The following is a 21496-nucleotide window of genomic DNA, read 5'->3' as shown; positions in this document are numbered from 1 at the left end:
GCTTTTCACATCAACAGTTGTAATCTGTGTCAGAAACATGTTTATTTTTCAGAACAGACATGTAAAAGTGAGTCTAAAATTAATGTTACATGTGGCGCCTCCAACTCTAAACTGGACAAGTGAAAAGTGATGTTTGTCTTAGAAAGTAAAGCTTAAATTTGTGTGTTTTTTTTAAAGCAATTTGTGGGTGTCGCCATGTTGGAATTTCGAATGCTGTAACCTTGGTTCTGACAATTTTGTTTGGCCAAATCCCAGTGGAGCAGCAGCCATTATGTGTTTACATTTGTGATGGTAGGAGAGAAAAGACTCAGAAAGAAGCCATTTAGGTGGCGCCTCGTAGTTCTGATGGAAACTTATTGTTCTCGTAAGTGTGGATTTGATCAGGTGATCAAATCACAGTTTGAGATATTTGGCAACAAAAAAGATGACAGACCTGATGGTGACTCCAAATATTCACATTTCTGGATCATATTTCATTCTCAGATGAAAAGGACATTTCAGATTCGCCATTTTTCACCCAACTCCCCCATCGTAGCACTCGGCTGGGATTATGTGGTCCGAGGGAATCAAGGGGCTGTTTTCCTTCTAAATTTGCTGCGTAGATGGATTTTAAATATTGCTTTCATGTCTAAGATTATTTTAATACTGTTGTGAGTTGTAAAAGGCGGATTCTTGGAAACTGCATGTCGGTTTTTTCTTCTTGGATCTCAGAGTTTGAGCTTTGAATCTGATGTTTCCAGCTCACTTAACAGAAGTAAACAAACCAGAATATGATGCAGCACAGCGAAAACATAAAATCTGACCAAGTATTTTTCATACAGTTTCTACTTCCAATATTTTAATACACTTGAAATGAAACAAAACCAACTTATAAGTCACTTTTCAACAAGAAATTGGAGCTTGTCTTTAGTAACTCCTTAATATTGATGGATCCAGAACTTTTTCCATTAATATTAAAGAATTACTGAATTAAAAAAAACCCCTCGTATTTCTTGCTGAATAATTACTTTTTTATTTCAAGATGTTTGAAGTAGAAAGTAGACAAAAATTCTTGGTAGGATTTTGTTTTTGTGGTGAATCTACATCTGAATGACAAAGTTAAATCAAATCAAATACAATGAGCTTTTTTTTCACATTTAATCTCTGACAAGAACCAAATCATCTGCAATCGTTGAGTTTTACACAAAAGTCTGAGATATTTTTATTAACAGCAGCCGTAGTTTCTGTGCAGCTGTGACTTTGTCTGGTGTGTGTGTGTGTGTGTGTGTGCGTGTGCGCGTGTGTGTGTGTGAAGTGGTGGATGTGGATCCCTGTGGTTCTCCGGGCGACCGTCCAAACTCTCACAGATACCTTCTTCAGGCCAAGCAGCGTCCCGTTGAGATGTTAAGTCTGATTACAGCCTCAATTTGGCAGTTTTTTAGGATGTGAGGTACTTGGCGCCGGGTTCTGGCAGCTGCACAGACGGCCGTGTAGCGAAGGAGTGTTTGGACCTTTTAATCTGCTGCTTTCTGACTGAAACCCGACTGTCAGCGGCAGCGTTTAGCTTCAATCAGGGAGCGAGTGCAGCGTTTAAAGACCCCAGAAGTCTGCAGCGACGTTTGGCTGTTGCTTCCCACCAACGAGTAACACATGTCTTCTGTATCACAACTGCAGCAGTCATGAGATTGTGTTTTATCCTTTATTCTAAAATGTCTTTATGAGGTTCATTAAGTGGCAAAAAAAGCAACATTTTGAAGAGTGTTTTGATCTGAACATGAGGACAAACCGAGATGTGAGATTTCATCCATTTAACAATCCAGATACCGTTGGTATTTGATTAGAAGCTGCAGATGCACAAAAAAGAGAAAAGAAAACTTACACAAAGCCGTAACAGCGCCACAAGTGTCAAGCGGCTTAATTGTAGCTTCATCCGTTTCAACTTCACTAAAGGAATGTCATGTTGTTGCATTTTGGGCAATAAAATGTTTATTTTCTCACTTAAAAAGGAATTATTTGTTCATTTGTAACTTTTAACGTATTTCTAATATTGTATATAAAAGATGGTTGAAAGAAAGATCTGCGCCATTTTTAAAAATCCAATTAATTGTCATAATAATTGATAGATAAATCAATTACTTAAATAATTGTTAATTGCAGCCCTAGTTCTGGGTTTCCCTCCTGACACATAGGAAGATATTTAACTTGTTTAAGTCAAGTTTTAAGAAAAAAAGACCCTGATTAAAATATTTTATCACCCATTAAGTCAGTTTTGAAGTAAAACGAATATTTACTCTGACTGTTCCAGTTTCTCGTCTCATGTGAGGATGAAAGCGTCAGTCGAATTATTTTACTCCAGAAGCCAAACTGTGTGTGTAAACTCCTGATTAGAGCTTTATATTGTTGGGAAAACCTTGCAGATAAACCAATTAATTCCTGGTTTGTTGCTGTTGTCACGCTGTGATTGGTTTAGCCTGCTCTGAGCCGCCTGCTGTGTTGCTGTGGCTGTGATGGACCTGTCTGTCAATAACAGAGGGGAAATGTTCTGCTGCGTTTGAACCCGACTTCTGTTGCTCCCAATAGACGTCAAACACAGACTGGGTCAGCTGGTCGCTCTCCTAGACATGTGGCATGGGGTTTTATTCTTAATTACATCATTATATAAGTGTCTGTGTTTATATATCAGGGAGTTATTCCTCTCCTGCCTCTCGGATGCAGCTCTCTTCTTCCTGAGCTTGATGAGTTGGAGGAGTAAATATGGCCTCTGGATCAAGTCTGACCTGGTTCTGTTGAATGTTTGTGTGCCGTCTGCAGGAGCGTACCAGAGACGACCTTTGACCTCCGCGGAGACGTCCACAGTGGAGCGCCTCTGCCCACCAGCAAGGTACCAAACATTTGTTTGTTCTTGATGTTTCACTAAACGTTTCAGCGAAATTAGGCCATGAAAGCACTGACACTTTTAATTATAAACTTCTGCACAGTAGATGCAATTCTTTAATTATGTTCCCGTTTATTTGACGCAAATTACAGGGATGATGATGATGATGATGATGTTCGAAATGACTATCTTTGCTGGAAGGTGAAAAGTTGCGTTTTAATAAAGCAGGAAGTGTTTATGACAATATTTTACTGATTCTGAATTTAAGTAATTATTGAAAGAAGAATGTAAGCAAGCAGAAAACATTATTGCATCTAGGAATTGACAGACTCTCTTCTTCTCATCCACTGAAGGAAAATAATCGGATATTTATCTCGTCATCAACAAAATTAGCAAGAAAATTAATTAATGTTGGCCTAAAATTGCACATTTTTACCTCTGTCACCAGCTGGATGCTCCTCAAAGCTTTTCAGGAACAAAATTCAAAACGTCATTTAATCTTCTATCAATTATTTCCTGAGAATTTGATACGATTAATCGGGTTATTCGTGATTAATTGATTATTGAAATGATTGTCAACTAATTTAATAATAAAGGCAATAAAATGTTAAAAGGAATTGAATTAATAATTTGCGTATTTTAATGTATTGCTAATGTTGTATAAAACAGAATCTGCTGTTTTTGTTCAAAATGCGATTAATCATCACAATAATCGATTAATCGTAAAAATAATCGTTAGTTGCAGCCCCCAAAATTAACCTGAATTAATTTAAAAGTTGGCACCGTTTCTGTCATTTGGTTGAGTTTAAGGTTTTATTATTACAGTGAGAATTAAACTGTGACTTTGAACTCCATATGTAATTTATAGGTAGAATAATGTAGATTTATGGAGTTCTAAATATTAATTTTAACATTTTTACACCTTCTAAAAATGCCCCTCTCTTTTTTTTTGTTCTCTTAAAGTAAAATCCTGCTGAAGTTGTTGTTTGTTTGCAGAGCTCAGGGAAACTGGAGATGGAGAGAGGCATGGTGAAGCCCATGATCCGAGGAGAGCAGCAGGACAGCAGGTCAGACGCCATCTTGCCTCCTTCTCTCACTTGAACCCGTCGTTTCTTCCAGGCGTTTTCTCACAGTGTTGTCCGTCCGTCTCAACAGATCCCAGGATCTTTCTGCAGACAGGACGGAGCTGACTCTTCCAGCCAGCATCGACTTCAGAGAAAACTGTGAGCATCAATAACTGGAAACTATTGAGCCTTTTCCAGTCAATGCCAGTCTGCCCTGACTGAAGGGTTAATGTCTGTTTACCAGAAAGCATTTTTGCCTCTAATTTCACAGTTCGTAAGTGAAAAGAGTGGATTATTTCAGTCAGAAAGCCTGTCATTTGAGGTTTTGATGAAATTTAATCAAAACATCAAGATTTCTACCCCCAAAATGTACAAAAAAACAAACAAATCTCCTCCCTACCCACTCCAAAGAGACATCTGTGAGACGGAAACAAGAAGAAGGCAAAGGGTATATAAAACATGTCACTTTCACTGCAAAACAAAAGCATTCCAAGTACTTTTAGTCTAGTTTCTATCTTACTACACTTGAACAAATATTTATCACTACAGAAGGGTTCAGTGAATGCGCATGAGACTGGTGGGTTCGGTACCTCAAAAAGGTTGAGAACCACTGTCCTACATCATGGAGGAAAATGTTTTGTTATAAGTGAAATAATCCAGCAGTTGATCTAGTTAATTTTTCATCAATATTAAGGAATTATTTACTCCCATTTCTTAGGTTTTGTCTTACTACAGGTGTATTAAGATATTTAAATAATCAGTTAGACCAACAACTCCTGCTAAGATGTTTTTTCTCTCCAGTGTTTTCATTGAAGAACCAAAAAATTGTCTCCAGAGTGACTTACTTTGTCCTAGAGACGATGTGCAAGCCTCACCTTTTTCCACATAACCATTCAGTTTGTTACTCTCGACCGTTAAGCTACGCTACATCCAATAATTTAGCTGTCCAAATGTTCCTCAGTTATTTACCCCACAGTAACGACTTGATGCCAGGCCTTTAAGCAAATTGTCTGCATGTGGTGGATGGAAGGGAAGCTAAACATACAGTCAGTCTGCTGCAGTCAAACCGTCTCTCCCTGATTTGCCTGGAAAAACAAGCTGCAGCTGAAGCTAATTATAGAGGCTAAACGTGTAGGAGGATCATTTGGAGAGCAGTTATTGATTTAATGTGATCTGTGGATGTTTCTCACTGACAGAAGCTGCATAATCTGTCAGTAGATTAACTTTATGATCATAAACAGCAACAGTCACCTGGGTGACCTGAACCGATTATTACATGATTTGAGAGCAATAAAGGTTTCCTGTGCTTTATAAAACAATGGAAAGGCTGATTAACGGGTTTAGGTTTCATATATATATTTAGTTTTTATGGCTCTGATTTATATTTGCCTTTTTTAAAGTCGGTGTTTTGATGTTCCAGTCCCAAACGGAGCTAAAAGCGGGTTTTTCTGACGCCGGGTGTTTCCCACACTCAGCGTAGCTCAAAGCTCCCTCGGCTGTTTGCTTTGTCTTTGTTCACCTTTGTGTTTGTTGACCTTTCTCAAGCTTTTGTGTGCACTGCATGTTTGGCATAGTGTGAGCTCATCCGCTTCTGCAGGCACAGGAGGGTTTCAGCCACTCATACCGAGGTGCAGACCTGCATACCCACAATGCACCAGGAGTGAAATCATACACTCAGAGAGGCAGTTTGACTGTTGGCGGTGATGCATCGTTAAAGCCCTGCCAGTCGCTCTGCTCTGATCTTCAGGCTGTAGATGGTTTTAGACGGTGATGCTGAATAGCAGCTGCAGCCAGTTTCACTCAAATCGCTTTTCAAAGCAATTTAAACGTAAAGAAGAAGCAGATTTCAGCGGTGGCAAGTGGTTGACTGGAGAATCCCACATGGGAATGTTCAGAGGTACCTTAAACCCAAACCGCAGAGTGGGAGCAGATCCCGTCGATGTGGGCCGACTCCTGTGTGAAACTGCATGAGGTTTAGAAGGAAGAAGCCAGTCATTGGTATTTATTTATTCAGTTAAATCTCAATAAGACACAAACTTTACTCAGCTTTTGGTGTGTGGTGGAAGAGGAGACGCTCATAAACTTACGACCAACAAATCTGCAGCAAATTTAGTTTATGATGCTGTTCTGATTTTTTTAGACCAAAATCTTTCAACTTTAATTCATTTTAATCGATGCAACAACAGATTTTAGGCAGTTCTAGAGACTAAAAGAGGTTCCAACCCCAAACAACAAACAAATGGTAATAAAAAAACTTTGGTACGATTTGAGATCCTTTTAGCACTGCAACTAATGATTGTTCTAGTAATTTACTATTCTACCGTTTATTTGGATGATTAGTTAATTAATTAGATAAAAAAATATTTGGCACATTCTGCAACTTTTCCTGTCTTGTAGTATTTTCTTTAGTTGCAGATGCATCTTTTACAAAGTTGACGAATCAATCGTACACTAAAGGAATTTTTATTGCATTTTAGGCAACGAAATGTTTATCTACTTTAAAATGTTTTCTTATAATAAAAGATTTTAAATCTTTATTCAGTATTAAAATATGCAAATGAACGATTCAATTCCTCCTTTAAATCGATCTGATTGAATATGCAACATGTGCCCATTTTTTATACGATTAATCGATTAGGTCATTAATCACATTAATTCTGTTTCCACTGTATTTTTATATTTATTGAGATTTACTTTTTATTTATTTGTAATGCCTTCAAGAGTTGCCATTTTATTTTCTTGTGCTTTCTTGCACAATGACAATAAAGGGTTTCTGATTTTATGATTCTGATGATTAATGGATTAATCAATTACTAAAATAATTTAGTTGCAGCCAGATTTCTTATACGATTAATCGATTAATCAACAAAACAAAGATTTTTCCTGCCATCAGCATCTACAATAACTCTGTGAAGAATCTGAAATAATGAGTTACAACATTTAAATTCCCTTTGGGAGTCATAAAGTATTCTTGAATTCGAAATCGATTAATCGCCAGAATAAACGATTAATCAATAACCAAAATAAATGTCAGTTGCATTCCGTAAATTGTGTTGATTTGACGGTGAAACCTGACTCCTGCTCTGCAGCGGAGGACACCTTCCTGTCGGCCATCATCAACTACACTAACAGCTCCACGGTCCACTTCAAGCTGTCGCCCACCTACGTCCTGTACATGGCCTGCCGCTACGTCCTGTCGCCCACGTACCGGCCCGACATGTCGCCGTCGGAGAGGACGCATAAAGTCATCGCCATCGTCAACAAGATGGTGAGCATGATGGAAGGCGTCATCCAGGTCAGTAACTCTCTCCTCCATGTTTGTTGTAATCATTTTCACCGTTTTCTGCTCCTGAGAGTCCGGCAGGTTCCCGCCATGTTGCTGTTTTTTTGTTGTTGTTGAAATGTGGGCATTCTGGGTTTACACATTAACTTTACTTACAAACTACACTTTGTAGTTGTAAGGTGCGTTCGCATTTGCTCGCCTGTTGCCTCCTTTGCGCTTGGTGTTTTGTGCATTTCCCATCGGTTTTTAACGGCAAACGGGAAAACGGCAAAGAAATGCATGGAGTTCTCTGAAGCGTCTGTTTGGATTTTTGTGTTTATTTGATCTCACTGGCAGTTTTTTTTTTTTTTTTTTGGTGTGCAGTGACTTTATTGAATAAAACACATCCTGTGGACATTAGTAGGTTTCATTTTAGTGGGATTTATGAAGATATTTCAATATGAGGCTGGGGACAGAAGATGAGAACCTGCACTTTTCTTATTATTCGGATGTAATAATAAGTTTATGAGGACATTTAAACTACACTAACCCAACAGTTTTTAGTGCATTTCTGCAAGTTGAGCACTTGAAAAGCTGTAACAAACCCAGTCAGAAATTTTAAAGTATTAAAAATTTAACTATCAACAATTTGGCTTTAAAATGTTAAAATTAAACCCAGTTTTTTTTTCTTTTTTGGTTCAGTATGAGTCAGATTATTTCACCTAAAACTTTGTGTTGTTGTTTTAACATTTTTCTTCATTTTAAATAATATTTCTGCTGATATTTACATATTTTCTGTTGTTTGCACTGGTTTTTTTAACGTCGCATACTGTAAATTGTCTGTTTTTAATACATATTTTGTACATTTTTAATTGATTTTATAGCCTTTACAGTACCATATATGACTCTTATTTTTTTAAAACATATTTTAATACTTTTATCTTGAATCTACATGCTCTTATATCCTGTCACCTTCCTGCTGTTATGCCTGAATCTCCCCACTGTGGGGCAGTAAAGCATATTGATATTCAGTTCTGAGCAGCATTTCCTGACAAAAGGTGGGGAAATAAAACATTATAGCCAGCTGTGTTTATAAATACAACTGCATGTAACAGGAATTACTGAAACAAATGGTAGTAAGATAAAAGATCCACTTTGTGTTTTTATTCCAGTTCTTATTTGGCCTTTTGTTGTTGTTGACATTCCCTGTATCTGTTGAAGTTAATAGATATTTTAGAATAGAAATTTATTGTTCTGCCTTATGGTAAACAGAAGAAGTACAGCAAGGTTAGCTTGCTGTAGTTATTAAAAATTGCATATTCAGATAAAGTAAAATGTCAACAGACTCATTAGAACATTATTGTGTGAATAGCAGCAGTGATGGACAGACTTACTGAGTTTTTTGGGAGGCTGCTTCCCAAAAAACTCGTGGCATCTTCTGTGAGGAAGGACCTTCGATGAGGCTCCTTTATGCACCTAGGATGCATGTTTTATCATTTTCATGATAATTTCATAAATGTTTGGCATTGTGCTGAGTAGAAGAGCCACTAAATGCTCCAAAATGTTCAAGTAGAAAATTAATTCAGCTAAAGACTTGGAACCAGAGCTTTTGGTGGAAGAAACTGAAAAAACGCCAAAACAAAACAAAAATAAGTTCAGCTTGAAACCTCACATTGTGAAAGTGATTGAACATATGGATTAATTATCTTTAAATAATGCAAAACAGGGAGAAAAACTCAAAAGAAAATCAGTTTCTGCATACGAGTTATTATGCTTCCTTCAGTTATGAATGATTTAAAGCTCATATAAAAGCTAAATGTCCCGAATTAGTGTCCGAGTTCTTCCCGTTTTAAATCGTAGCTCCATCACATGTAAGAAATCTCGACGGTTTCTACGTTTTCCTGTCATGTCCATCAGTCCGATGTTCATGAAATCATTCTGGGTTGCGTTGTGTAAACCATGTGTGAGCTGGAGTGTCTCTGTTGACATGCTGTGTCCATACTGTAGCTGTTGACGTGTTTTCTCTCTGTCCTGTAAACGTGTCCTCCTCTTCCTCCTCCTCCTCTTCCACTTCCTTCTGTCCAGGAGATTGCTGAAGGGGATCAGGTAGGACATCACAACAGCACACCATGATATGGCTGCCAAAGACTTTCTCTTCTCTACACTGCCATTTTTCTCTGTTTGGGTTGGGCGATGTTGAGAAAATCAATCATTATTCAATTTTAAGGTGGTTTTTTTTTTATGTTTGATTGGATGTGGTGAAATAGGGTATGAAGTTAGTTGGTGGAGGGTGTGGAGAAGAACAAAAAGATGGATTCAGTCTGTGTGTTGTATGCTGTACTAATGTGCAACAAGTCGGTAAAAAAGATTAGTTGGGATAATTTTATTAGTCTTTATCCAAAACAAGAAGCAAACTTTAGAAACCATTCGTGCTACCTTTGAAGCGCTAACCATAGACATTAGGTTAACACACTGTGCCAACACGGTGTTTAGTGGAAGCTAATGCTAAAGCGCTAACATCAAATCAAACTATATCTGCCCTTAAAAAAACTACAACCCTCAAGTTCCAATTTAATTCTGACATAATTTACACGTTTGATAATTCTGAGGAAACAAACACATTCTCTGTGTGTGCTTTCATTTTATTTTGTTTTATCTTTTTGAAATAAAGTTATGGGGGAAATAAAGAGGAAACGGAACTCCTGCGTAAACAGTCTTTGCCCCCTTTCAAAATAAAAGCATGGAATAAACTTCTAGCTACCTGAAGAGTTTTTAAGTCGATAACCAAAACTTAAACACAGATGTTGAAGTTTATTCATCAGCCAAGTAAATTACAGCTCTATAATTAGCTGGAAAAATGAATTTAGGGGATGCTACGTTAGCAAAAAAATGCTAAACAAAAAATTAGCTCCGCTATTAGCGCAGTACCATTGATACATATGACACCAGGGCTTCCCACTGATGATGTGAAGGGTAAATTTCTTATATAAACTGCAGTACAAAAAACAGCATATGCACAATTTGGAGGTGTGTGCTCTTCCCCAGAGCTGGGAAGCCTTATTTTTCCTTCCATTAGTCCAGTTAGAGAGGAGCTGAAGCGAAGCCAACAGATCGAGTCACAGAAGGGGGGAAAGTTTTCAAACAAACATTTACTGAGAATAAAATCACATCGCTCAACCTCGTGAATCTTCTGCTTCCTCCACTCTTCTCATCTCTCTCTGTGCTTTGTTTTCTTCAAACCAGCCCATCATTGTTGCTGCTGCTCCTTTTATTTTTTTCATTTTTTCTTTTCCATCCTAACAGAAATGTCAAAAAAAAGAAAAGCAAACAAAAAACCAAAGCCATAACCACACGTCCTGTCCACAGCTGGAAAACTAAGCAACAACAGCAACAACAACCTGACTAATCTCATTTAGCTTCCTGGATCCTGCCTGGTACTAAAACAGCCAAATAAACCGAGAAAACCCAAACCAAACCACTCTCTGTCACTGCTGCTCCATCTGTAACTCTGGCGTCTTGCTTCTCCTCAGCAGTGTGGACGAGAGACGAGTCGCGACCTCTGACCTCCTCCACCTCATCTGCTTCGTTTGTCTGTCTGGAAACTCACTGAACATGTTCATCTGTGTTTCAAACCTGGTTTTGTTTTGGATGCAACCTTTCATTCTCTGGCTGTCCTGGATGAAGGTTTATTTTACTTTGTGTTGTGCGGTTTGTTTCCGAGGCGGGGATAGACGAGTGCAGGTCCGGTCAGCTCCTCAAACGTAAACCATAAATCCTTTTCTTTTTGTTTTTTTAGTTCACTCTGCAAGCAACCGGGTTTGTTTTCAGGCGGTTTTGAAATTAACTTTGAAATTAACACGGCAAATGTATTTAGAGTTGGAGCCAAAAGTATCTTTGATTTACTTTCTTGTGCAAATATCTTGGTACACTTGTTTAAGCAAAGATGGGAGTTTGTTTTAAGTCAGTAATTTCTTAATATTGATGAAAAATTCTAGTTAAACTTGTATCAAGACATTTTTCCCATGTTATAAGTGAAACAATCTGCAGTGAAACCAGCACTTTTTCATCAATTTATGTAATAATGTAACACAAAGATCTTGCTTAAAAGTTGGTTTCCTGTGAGGGAATGACATCATAACATGATTTAAAGCTAAAGGAAAGTTGATTTTAGACAAAACTGTCCCTTCAAATGTCTGCACACCGATAGAAAAGTGGAACCAAAGTCAAAATTCTTGCTTGGACAATTAAAATAATGTAATAATTTAATGAAATTGCAGGTTTAAATAAACAGTAAAGAACAAAAGGATAAAAACAACGAGATGACTGGAACAGCTTTAAAAGCTTAAAAATGAACAGATTATTTCAGTTTTTCCTCTTTAAATCTTAGTTTCTGCTTCTTTTTTTTAAACTAAATATATTTAAAAACACTGCAACATCTCAAAAACTTGCCAAGTATTTCTGGCATAGTTTGTAGTGCTAATATCTTAAATCACTTGAAATAAAACTAAATTTAATTGCAAACAACTTTTCAGCAAAAAATAGGAGCTTGTTTTAAGTTAAATCCTTAATATATAAAAAAAAACTGCCAGTAGAATGAAATATTATAACTTATGTGAAAAATGTCTTGTTCCTCTGGCAGTTATTTCACTTATAGCTAATTCTTTTTAATCAATATTAAGGGATAATTGATTTAAAACGCGCTCCTTTGTCTTGTTGAAAAGTTACTTGCAAATTAGTTATTTTTAGTGTACGAATATATTTGCACTAGAAACTAAATATAGTTAGATTTTGTGTTTTTGCAGTGAAGATGACAGAAAATCACGTTTTTCTCTAATAAATGGCATCAAAATGTTACTTTTAAACCTTTAAGCTCCAGCATAATTTTATTTTTGCCGTAACCTGGAGGACTTGAGTGAATCCCGTCGTTTATGTTCTGCTCATTGCTTGCAGTGTGAACAGGTCTCAATCCGCTCTGTGTCTGGTGACGTTTGTGCCTGGAGTTGTGTGTGTTGGAGGGGAAAGGAGAGCTCACCTTCCTGTTGAGCTGTTGGGCTGTGTTGGAAAAGCGTTTGGAGACGTTTTATTCCCCGATGCGACAGCAATGACCGATCTTCTTCTCGACGCAGGCTTGGGGCGTTTGAGGCATGAATCTATCTCTGAAGTAACAACTGCTCCTTCTGGCTGCCACTCAAACACAAACCTCCTCCCTCTGTTTCTTACCGCTAACATCCGCGGCCTTACCGGCCTGCAGCAGCGCTAACGGCTTCCTCTCCGTGTGTTTTTCTTTCTGTCTGTGTTTGTGGTCGTGATCGGTGCGTTTCCAGAAACAGAAGAACATCGCAGGAGCGCTGGCTTTCTGGATGGCCAACGCCTCCGAGCTGCTGAACTTCATCAAGCAGGACCGGGACCTGAGCCGCGTCACGCTGGACGCCCAGGACATCCTGGCCCACCTCGTCCAGATGGCCTTCAAGTCCGTTTGCAGTTTACTTTACTCTTCGTTTCATTAATCGTATATGTAGCTAAACTAAAAGAAATCATCAAAGAAAAGGAGCAGAAAGAGAATATTAGAATAAAAAATTAGTAGACAACTTAAAATGATCAGATTTAACTTTTTATAGGTCTGTGAGTAAAATGAACATTATTTTATTCTATGAACTACTGACAACATGTCTCTGATACTCCAGGCGTGTCGTTGATGATCTGTGTTGTTTCATCAGGTACCTGGTCCACTGCCTGCAGGCGGACCTGAACAACTACATGCCAGCCTTCCTGGACGACCCAGAGGAACATAATCCACAGAGACCCAAGATCGGTAAGTTTAGGGAGAAATTTACATTGTAGCTTTTTAAAATACTACAGCGGATGCAGCCAGTGGTTCCCTCTTTTTGCATCGTTCATCGCTTTGCATCAAATGCTGCATTCAGATATCATTCAGAACCGAGATAATTCAGCTAAACGGGTCGGTTTAGCACCGGCATAGACGAGGAAGAGGAGGATGACGAAGAAAAAGGTAAGGAAAAGGAAAGTTAATTTTTGCTTTCCTTTTCCTTAACTCCTTATTTTTTGTCCTCCGTTCTTTGTCTGCTTCTGTCCTCTTCATCTTCTTCATCCTCCTCTTTTTCATCCTCTTCTACTTATTTTTTTCTTTGCTTCTTTCTTTTTAGTCGTCTGACTTGTCTTCTGTTTCTTCTTCGTCTTCATCTTTGCTGTTCTTTCCATTATCTTTGCCCTCTTGCTTCTGTTTTTTTTTCTTCTTCTTCTCATGCTCTTCTAGGTTTTCTGTCATTGGGTTTAAGCTGAAAATCTGGCCAATCAGAAGTTACCGTCCCCTGCTGACCATTACTGCCACTAATAAAAGAGCGAGCTCATATTTGTTAGCGAGAGCAAACAGATGAGTGGAGGGAGCGTCTTTTACCCGTCGCCACGCTGCGTTCATGACGCCAGAGATCAGATCTATCCGCTCTTGGTTAATACGATTCTTGGCAGGAATGTGACGCCGTACATTTCTCCCCAACAAAAACATAATTGGACTGATAGATTTCTGATTTAACGTCTCGTGCTCTGAGCTCTCAGTGGTTCTGGACGTTTGCGGAGTTTCATCCGGGTCTCGTGTTTGTGTCTCCAGAGGACGTCCTGCAGACGCTGACGGGCGCCATGTCGCTGCTGCGCCGCTGCCGGGTCAACGCCGCCCTCACCATCCAGCTCTTCTCGCAGCTCTTCCACTTCATCAACATGTGGCTGTTCAACAAGCTGGTGACTGACGCCGACTCAGGACTGTGCTGCCACTACTGGGGCGCCATCCTGCGGCAGCAGCTGAGCCACATCGAGTCCTGGGCCGAGAAGCAGGGCCTGGAGCTGGCAGCCGACTGCCACCTCAGCCGCATCGTCCAGGTGAACTCTATTCGTCCTAAAAATAATAAATAAATACCTGTTTGTTCAAGAGTTTTCATGGTTATATATGAGCAAATGTTGGTTAGCATCAGTAAAGGCCAGGAGGGTTTTAATGGTGCAGTTAGAGGGAGGAGAAAAGAGGAAGTTTATCAGGTTTCTGGTAAACCTGATAAATTTATGTGAATTATTTTAAAGAGTTTGAAAAGAAAAGTTAAAGATTGTGATGCGTTTTGCCTTTTTTGTCCCTCCAGGCCACCACCCTGCTGACCATGGACAAATACTCCACGCAGGACGTCCAGAACATCCACAACACCTGCTTCAAGCTGAACTCGCTGCAGCTCAACGCCCTCATGACCAACTACCGCTGCGCCCAGGACGAGCCCTACATCCCACCCGTAAGCCCGCCGCCCGCCGGCGCCGCCTCCGGCCGGAACCGGTTCTGGGAGTCCATTCTGTGCTTTGTGTCCAGGACCTGATAGACCACGTGGTGGCAGTAGCGGAGAACACGGCGGACGAGCTGGCGAGGAGCGACGGCCGAGAGGTGCAGCTGGAGGAGGACCCCGACCTGCAGCTGCCCTTCCTGCTGCCGGAGGACGGCTACTCCTGCGACGTGGTGCGGCATCTTCCCAACGGGCTGCAGGACTTCCTGGAGCCGCTGCTGCAGAGGGGTACGCCTGGCTGCTACTGTCTCTACCTCTAACTCACTTTCTATCCATCTGTCTGTCTCTCTATCCATCACTATTGCTCTCTATCCGTCTATTCATCTCTCTCTGTCTCTCCCTCTCTTTCACTCTCTCTCCCTCCCTCCCTCTCTCTAATTGTGCTGCCTCTCTCTCTCTCCTCTCTCTCTCTCCTCCTCTCCTCTCTGTCTCTCTCTCCCTCTCTCTCTCCTCTCCTCCTCTCTCTCTCTAATCATGCTCCCTCTCTCTCTCCTCCTCCCTCCCTCTCTCTCTCTCTCCTCTCTATATCTCTCTCACCTCCTCACTGTCCTCCTCTCACCTCCTGTCTCCTCCTCCCTCTCCCCCCCCTCTCTCTCACCTCCTCTCTCTCTCCCTCTCTCTCTAATCATGCTCCCTCTCTCTCCCTCTCTCTTTCTGTCTCCGTCTCTCTCTAATCATGCTCCCTCTCCCCTCTCTCTCTCCCTCTCTCCCCCTCTCTCCTCTGCCTCTCTTCTCTCTCCCTCTCCCCTCTCTCTCCCTCTCTCCCCCTCTCTCCTCTGCCTCTCTTATCTCTCCTCTCTCTCCCTCTCTCCTCTGCCTCTCTCCCTCTCTCTCTCTCTCTCTCTCTCTCTAATCATTCTCTCTCTCTCTGTTTTCCAGGTTTCTGCAGACTAACTCCTCATCCTCGCTCTCCTGGTACCTGGACCGTCCACTTTGAAGGAGCCGACAACGACAACCACTTCTCTGCTGCCGACAACACTGAAATGGTATCACGCAGATTTTAGTTTCACGTATTTATCTGGTATATTTATGGATTTATTTACTATTCTCATCCCTCCAGGGCACGATATTTATGTTTTGAAGTAGCTTTTAGATGAAACTGTGAGGTAAAACTGACTCAGGGAAACTCTGGAGGCTCAGAGTTTCACTGAAATATTTACACTTTGACTGATATTTCTTCCATCTGTAACCTTTTCTTCATAATTTCAAACTAAAATTAAGCATTTTCTATTTAGTAGTTGTAGAGATTTCAATGTTTTCTTTGCATAATAAATTTAAAAAGTGATTTATGTTTCTATTTTTTAGCTGCAGGAAGGAAAAATGTTTTTTTCATCTAAAAAGAATCTGAAAGACGTCAAGGCCATTTTAAGGCAGCAGAATAATCTTTTTATATAATAAATACTTTTTGCTTTGCCAAAACATTCATTAGCCTTGAACTTGAGCATCATGTCAGATCCCAAACTGAAACTAGAGAGAGAGAGATGAACAGAAATGGAGTAAAATGTTGCAGAACTGTGAGGTTGAAGGTAAATTAGATGAATTTTCCTCAGATTTAACGGATCAGGGAACATTTCCTGCTTTCAGACGAGACTCTCTGGTCTAAAAAGGTAAAATTCCTGGACAGAAGTGAAGCCTCTGACGTCTCAGTCGGTCTATTTTTAGCGTGCTGTAAACCCGACTCGGCCCAGAGGTTCTCTGTGTGGTCCTCCAGTCCGACGGCGCCGTTCACTCAGAGACTCGCTCTCGGTTTAATCAACACCAACGGCAGCGGAGGGAGTCAGTTAGTGAGCGCAGCAGTAAATGACAGACTGCACACTCTCAGCCACTTCCTGTGTAATTGGTCTGTTTATCCCTGCGCCACTTTTTCATGACTGTAGTCTCGACATAATCCAGGCGTCTGGTTAACGGTGAGTTCAGGCGGGTCGGAGCTGAACATGGGTAAAAATATAAACCAAAGTGGTGAAAAGTGGTGAAGTTTAGCATGTTTCAGTTCATTTCAGTGGTTGTTTGGTTAACCAGCACGTCCTGTAATCATCTTAATATTCAGATTTTTACAGAGCAGTGCTGATGTCGGCTGATCTGAGGATAAATATGGGTTCATTTCTAAAATGCAAACCTCATAATCAGCTGCGTTTCCATGAGAAATGTGGGAAAACCTTCGTTGATGATCACGTGAGAGTTATTTAAAAAACACGGCCTCCTTCAAGGTTCTTATACGTAGGTGCTTGAAATCCTTGAAAATGTTTTAATTTCAAGGTTAAAACCAGATATTTTCATACACCAAATAAAAAGATGCATCTTTTTTCTCAGTGTCTGAAGTTGAATCTGACTAAACTTTTCTTGTTTGAGGTCAGTCAGAATTACCAAAATGATTCCCAATTACTTAACGACTTATTGATCTGTGTAAATTAAATAAAAGGTTCTTTTATATTTTATGTTAAAAGAAGTTATTTAAATTTGTTTTTTTTTTTTTTGTTAAATTGGTGTTTTGTCCTCAGACCTCAGATGAGAGAAACTTTTCAGAACATTTAGTTTACTTTGTCGCTGTAATAAATAATGTAATAGTGAATTAAAACTCTTTTTAGTTAATTTGTCTTGTTTTTATCTCCAAAATGAAAAGTGTGTGATCCCTGCTATTAGCAAAGACGACTCGTTTCAGTCCAGATCTGAGCTGCAGGTTTGCAGCTGGTTGAAAACATCTTTGAACTGGAATTGGATTTAAAGTGTGGTGTTGGAAGAGCTTGAAAACCTGCCTTGAAAAGTGCTTGAATTTTACTGAGAAGAGTGCAAACCCTGTTTATTACTTATTGGATGGAAACAGCAGAATGGTGAAATTGTGTTTTTTCAACGTTAGCAGAATGTCGACGTCAGAACGCATTGGTAATGAAAACAGAGCTATTGTTGAAGCTTTGTTTGTTTTGTAGTTTAGCGATTTAACCACCAGTTAGTGTTTGAAACAGTCAGACTCTTGGTTGTTTTGTGTTGTTTTTTTGTCATCCTCCGCCGTGACGTGGGAACCTCTTCAGATCTCCGTCTCTCCCCACCCTGTGGCCCCGCCCTCCCTAAACGAGCCCTGCTGTGTGTGTACATAAGCGTCTCTGAGTTGCCATGATGTGGTTTTCATTCTTGACTCCATTCCAGAGACCACAGGTCCCTCTGCGGTCTTCCCCTCCATCCATCCATCCTTCATTCCTTCCCTCCCTTTTTCCTCCCTGCTTTTCTGACTCAGTTTCCAGCGTTTCTCCGCGCCGTTCGGACGTCCGCTCCGTCCTCTCCAGGCCTTTCAGATCCACCCCACAAGTTTCTTCCTTGTTTACAGTTCGTCCTTCCTGTCTCTCTCTCCTTTCAGCCAATGAGGAAAGAGCCGGAGGTTGTCACGGTGACCCTGAAGAAGACCAACGGCATGGGCCTCAGCATCGTGGCCGCCAAGGTAGGACCTGATCCGCGTGCGTTTCTTTGTGTTGCTGGCTGTGAACACATGGAGCGTTCTGGACGGGTGCAGACAGAACCAGCTGCTCTGCTCTCACTGTTGAGTCTGACAGCGGAGCGAAAACCAAACACTGACGCTGCACAGAAGCTTCTGGAACACAAACCTGCTCTGTTCACCTCCAGCCTGGCTGTGAGCAGGGCTGCAGGAAGCGTGCAGCTTCAGTTGTTCCTCCTGTTCTGTGTTGAGTTGTTGCTGAGTGGAACTAAAGGGGCAGTTTCATATAAAATCGACCTTTTTTAGCTTAACGTCATGGTGTAATGTTATTCCGTCATCAAAAACAAACCTTGAAGCTTGCCTTGTTTTTTTTCATGCATGTTTGAGAAATACTTTAGTGTCTATGGCAACCATTCAGCTGTACAAAAAAACGCCTGGGTGGACGTAGCCCCGCCTTCGAGGCGCAGCTCCTCCCCCACTCGGCTCCTTCAGACTAGCCAGCAGCAATTAGCGAACACCTGGTGGAGCTGCTGAGCTCATTGTAGGAGCTACTTAGTGACACGCTGGTAAAAACTTTGTTAAAGGGTTAATAAAGGAGCCATGTTGTGATGACTTCCTGAAAGTGGAGTTTTTAAAGAGACAGAGGACCAATTTCAAAGCGTTAAATGACAAAAGTAACATTTCTTTTAATTTGTGTTTCATGTATACATTTATACAACTGAAGGTAACATAGTTCATTATGCTAGAAAATGTGTCTGGCAAAGACGATGTGTGAGAAAGATTATGCATTTTTATGCTCAGTCTGCAGATTTTTAAGGTCTTGATATTTATGTCAAAGTTCAAAATACAGTATTTGAGTGAGTTTGAATGCAAGACGATTTTTGTTTGCTTTGTTATAAAACTGAGCTAAAATTGAGTCTTCTGGGTGAAATCAGTAACAACTTTCATCCAAAGTAAAGATTTGATGCTGATTCTAAGGATGCGTTCCCACCAGTCCTGTTTAATCTGTTTTAAAAGTTTTTTTAAAAGTCCAGTTTATTTGCAGAAGCGTTAAGGCGTGATCAGACTCTGGTCCGCCTACAAACCTCGGTCTCAGTTCATTTGTAGTGAACTCTGGTTCGGTTTGAATGTATATTTGAACTCCAAGCGGACCAGACCGCTCCAAAAGAAGGAAGTGGACTACAGCGCAGGGCATTCTGGGAAAGTACATCCAGAACAAAGCGCTAATTCAGCGCTAGCAGGAGAAATGGCTCATGTTTTTTTGTTTTGTTTTCACAAATAACAAAATAGGAATTATGCTAAATTTTACGCTTTTGCATTTTGTAAAGAAGGAAGTTGAGCTCAGTGTCTTCAGAGGTTTTTTTCTTCAGTAGTCCTAGGTGCAGCGCCCCCACAGGCGAGGAGGGGAACAGTTTTTTCAATTTGGTTTGTTTGACAGTGGAGTGTGAAAGCAAACCACAGCAGCTGAAAATGTAGCAAATGTTGCTCATCATGAGTCATTTTATTTATTTCAGTTGTGCGGTTTTTATTTCCTCTTTATTTATTGTTTTTAGTTGGAGTGTTTTATAAAAAATGAAAGTTTATTAATTTTTTAGAGGACAAACTTGCGTTAATCATCATATTAGTTGAAAATGGTTTCAAAACGTTAATATTTCATTCACTGGGACAAATTATTGTCTAGCAAAATTTTTATCTTTGTTCATTGAATTTGATTGTTTGAGAAAATAAACATTATTATGCGTCACCCTAATAATGTCAAATTAAGCTGAAAACATCTTTATTTAATTAGTATTTTACAAAATGGAATCAGTTTAAGACTTGAAAGTCAATTTAATTCTCCCAGAAACCACACATCTACCAATGTTTTCATTAAAAATGGCTTTATAGCTTCTGTAATCAGTGAGAAGCTGAAGGTGCTAGATAAGGCGGGAAGTGTCAGCTGTCGGCATGAAGCATTAAGACACTTTGTCTGTTTTAGAAGAGCGAGTTTCCTGCTGAAGTCGAGAGCTTTCCTGCGCTGCTGCGCGCACGTGTTGAGTCTGTGTGTGGGGAGGAAGGACGCGCGGAGGAAACCTCCTCGCCTCGCTGCGTTTGTTTTTTCTGGGACGTCTGAGGAGGAGGAAAAGTAACGGGTATGTGGGATGGGAAAAGGCAGGTAGAGCGCATTTTATCAAGCAGCTGCTGGAGCTGACGGTAGACTGGGCTGAGCTCCGGCCTGTTATATAACCGTGTGTGTGTGTGTGTGTGTGGCTGGTGGAGCTGCAGCAGCGCTCCACCTCAGTCTGACCAGCAGCCGTCCCAGCAGACGCTTCACCTCCTGAATCACCCACCGTTTGACAAACTGTGAACTTAGGAACATGTGGAGGAGCTTCGTTTCACTCGGAAACGTTTCTGGAATCCACCGCGTATTTTTGGACACATTTACGGGAATTACTGCCGCTTCTTCATAATTAACTCTCCTTGTGTTTGTTGAAAAGTTTTTAACTTTTTAACATGACTTCCAGTAAAATCCTGTGAGGTTTTTTTTCTGTCTGAACTTTGGGAATTCGGAGTTCTTCGCTGTCCCACGTCTCCGTCTGTAAACAGTGATTTATTTTTTTCTTCTCCTTTTGAATGGATTACCTCCAGCCGGTGTAATTGGGAGGCGCCGGACTTGTCGGTTCATGTTAGCAGGTTGAAGAAGCTTGCTGGGATAAAAGCAGGTGTGCACAGTTCTTGCTCCTCCACCAGTTTGGACGTGGCAGCCTGAACTGGTTTGGCAAAAGCTTAGCAGGAAGCAGCAACATGTGGTTCTCAGTGGTGGGCAGGAGAGACCAGGTAACCACTTATTTTAATAAAAATTATGCCATTTCTCTTTTTAGTGATGATAAAAGCCTAAATGTGTGGATTTGGCTTAAGATGTCCCACAGTTGCTGTGGATAGATCTGCATCAAACAGACATTTAGCCTACATGTTGATCTGCTGTCATCCGGTGCAACGACCTCCTGGTTTCACTGTTTGCTTTAAGGGCCGTTCTGCTAATGGTTAGACAAAAGTACACAACAGGCAGGTTGTAAGATGTTTGTGGAAATGTCCTGTTGAGGTTGAATTAAGATTATTAAACTATCACCGATTGGTGATCGCTGCTAAATTACTCTAAAGCTTTTATTTCTTATTCATTAAATGTGTCAAAGCTCCCAGTTTATGTTATGGATGGCAAAGATGCTTCTCTTCGCTCTACTACTTTCTGTCGTCGGTCCAAAGAATATTTTTTAAAAACTGAGTGAGATGGGCCTTTGTCTTGTTTTGTATGGTGGCCCAGACGGGTCATAGAAATCCAAAAACCACGAGGCAGCAACAAAACCCACAGCTCAAAAGCAAAAAGCCACAATGCAAGCTGCAACAACAGATGCCACGATGCCAACACTTGCAAAAGCCAACAAGGTAGCCCGAGCAAAATGCTTAGAGCAAAAAGTAACCATGCTAACTCTACCAAAGTGCCACCAAGCTAACTCTAGCAAAACCCAGGTTTCTGTTGGACACAAAAAGCAAAACCAGAAGAAATCTGTAAGGAAGAGAAAA

The 21496-nt window shown here is 40.4% G+C and overlaps 1 protein-coding gene across 24 annotated transcripts in view; it reads left to right on the top strand.

Annotated features, from left to right (window-relative positions):
• Positions 1 to 21496, top strand: part of afdna (afadin, adherens junction formation factor a) — a 108047-nt gene that overhangs the window by 48325 nt on the left and 38226 nt on the right. For 16 of the 24 annotated variants that reach the window (XR_014085692.1, XM_081602817.1, XM_081602820.1 and 13 more), the window contains 12 exons: positions 2791 to 2860; positions 3851 to 3921; positions 4010 to 4077; positions 7008 to 7213; positions 9266 to 9286; positions 12505 to 12650; positions 12898 to 12992; positions 13806 to 14071; positions 14323 to 14466; positions 14541 to 14739; positions 15391 to 15497; positions 17861 to 17941. Coding sequence is in view for 23 of the 24 variants with exons in the window: in XM_081602817.1 (XP_081458943.1) it covers positions 2791 to 2860; positions 3851 to 3921; positions 4010 to 4077; positions 7008 to 7213; positions 9266 to 9286; positions 12505 to 12650; positions 12898 to 12992; positions 13806 to 14071; positions 14323 to 14466; positions 14541 to 14739; positions 15391 to 15497; positions 17861 to 17941 (1474 nt within the window). In the remaining variant the exon portion in view is untranslated. The remainder of the gene's footprint in view (positions 1 to 2790; positions 2861 to 3850; positions 3922 to 4009; positions 4078 to 7007; positions 7214 to 9265; positions 9287 to 12504; positions 12651 to 12897; positions 12993 to 13805; positions 14072 to 14322; positions 14467 to 14540; positions 14740 to 15390; positions 15498 to 17860; positions 17942 to 21496) is intronic. The other 8 variants (XM_081602829.1, XM_081602821.1, XM_081602828.1 and 5 more) reach the window with 1 other exon arrangement.

Source organism: Poecilia reticulata, chromosome 21 (assembly GCF_904066995.2).
Source record: "Poecilia reticulata chromosome 21, P_reticulata-male-v2, whole genome shotgun sequence".
NCBI classification, from domain to species: Eukaryota; Metazoa; Chordata; class Actinopteri; order Cyprinodontiformes; family Poeciliidae; genus Poecilia; species Poecilia reticulata.
The sequence above is the reverse complement of the archived record's forward strand: the minus strand, read 5'-3'. Positions and strand labels throughout refer to the sequence as shown.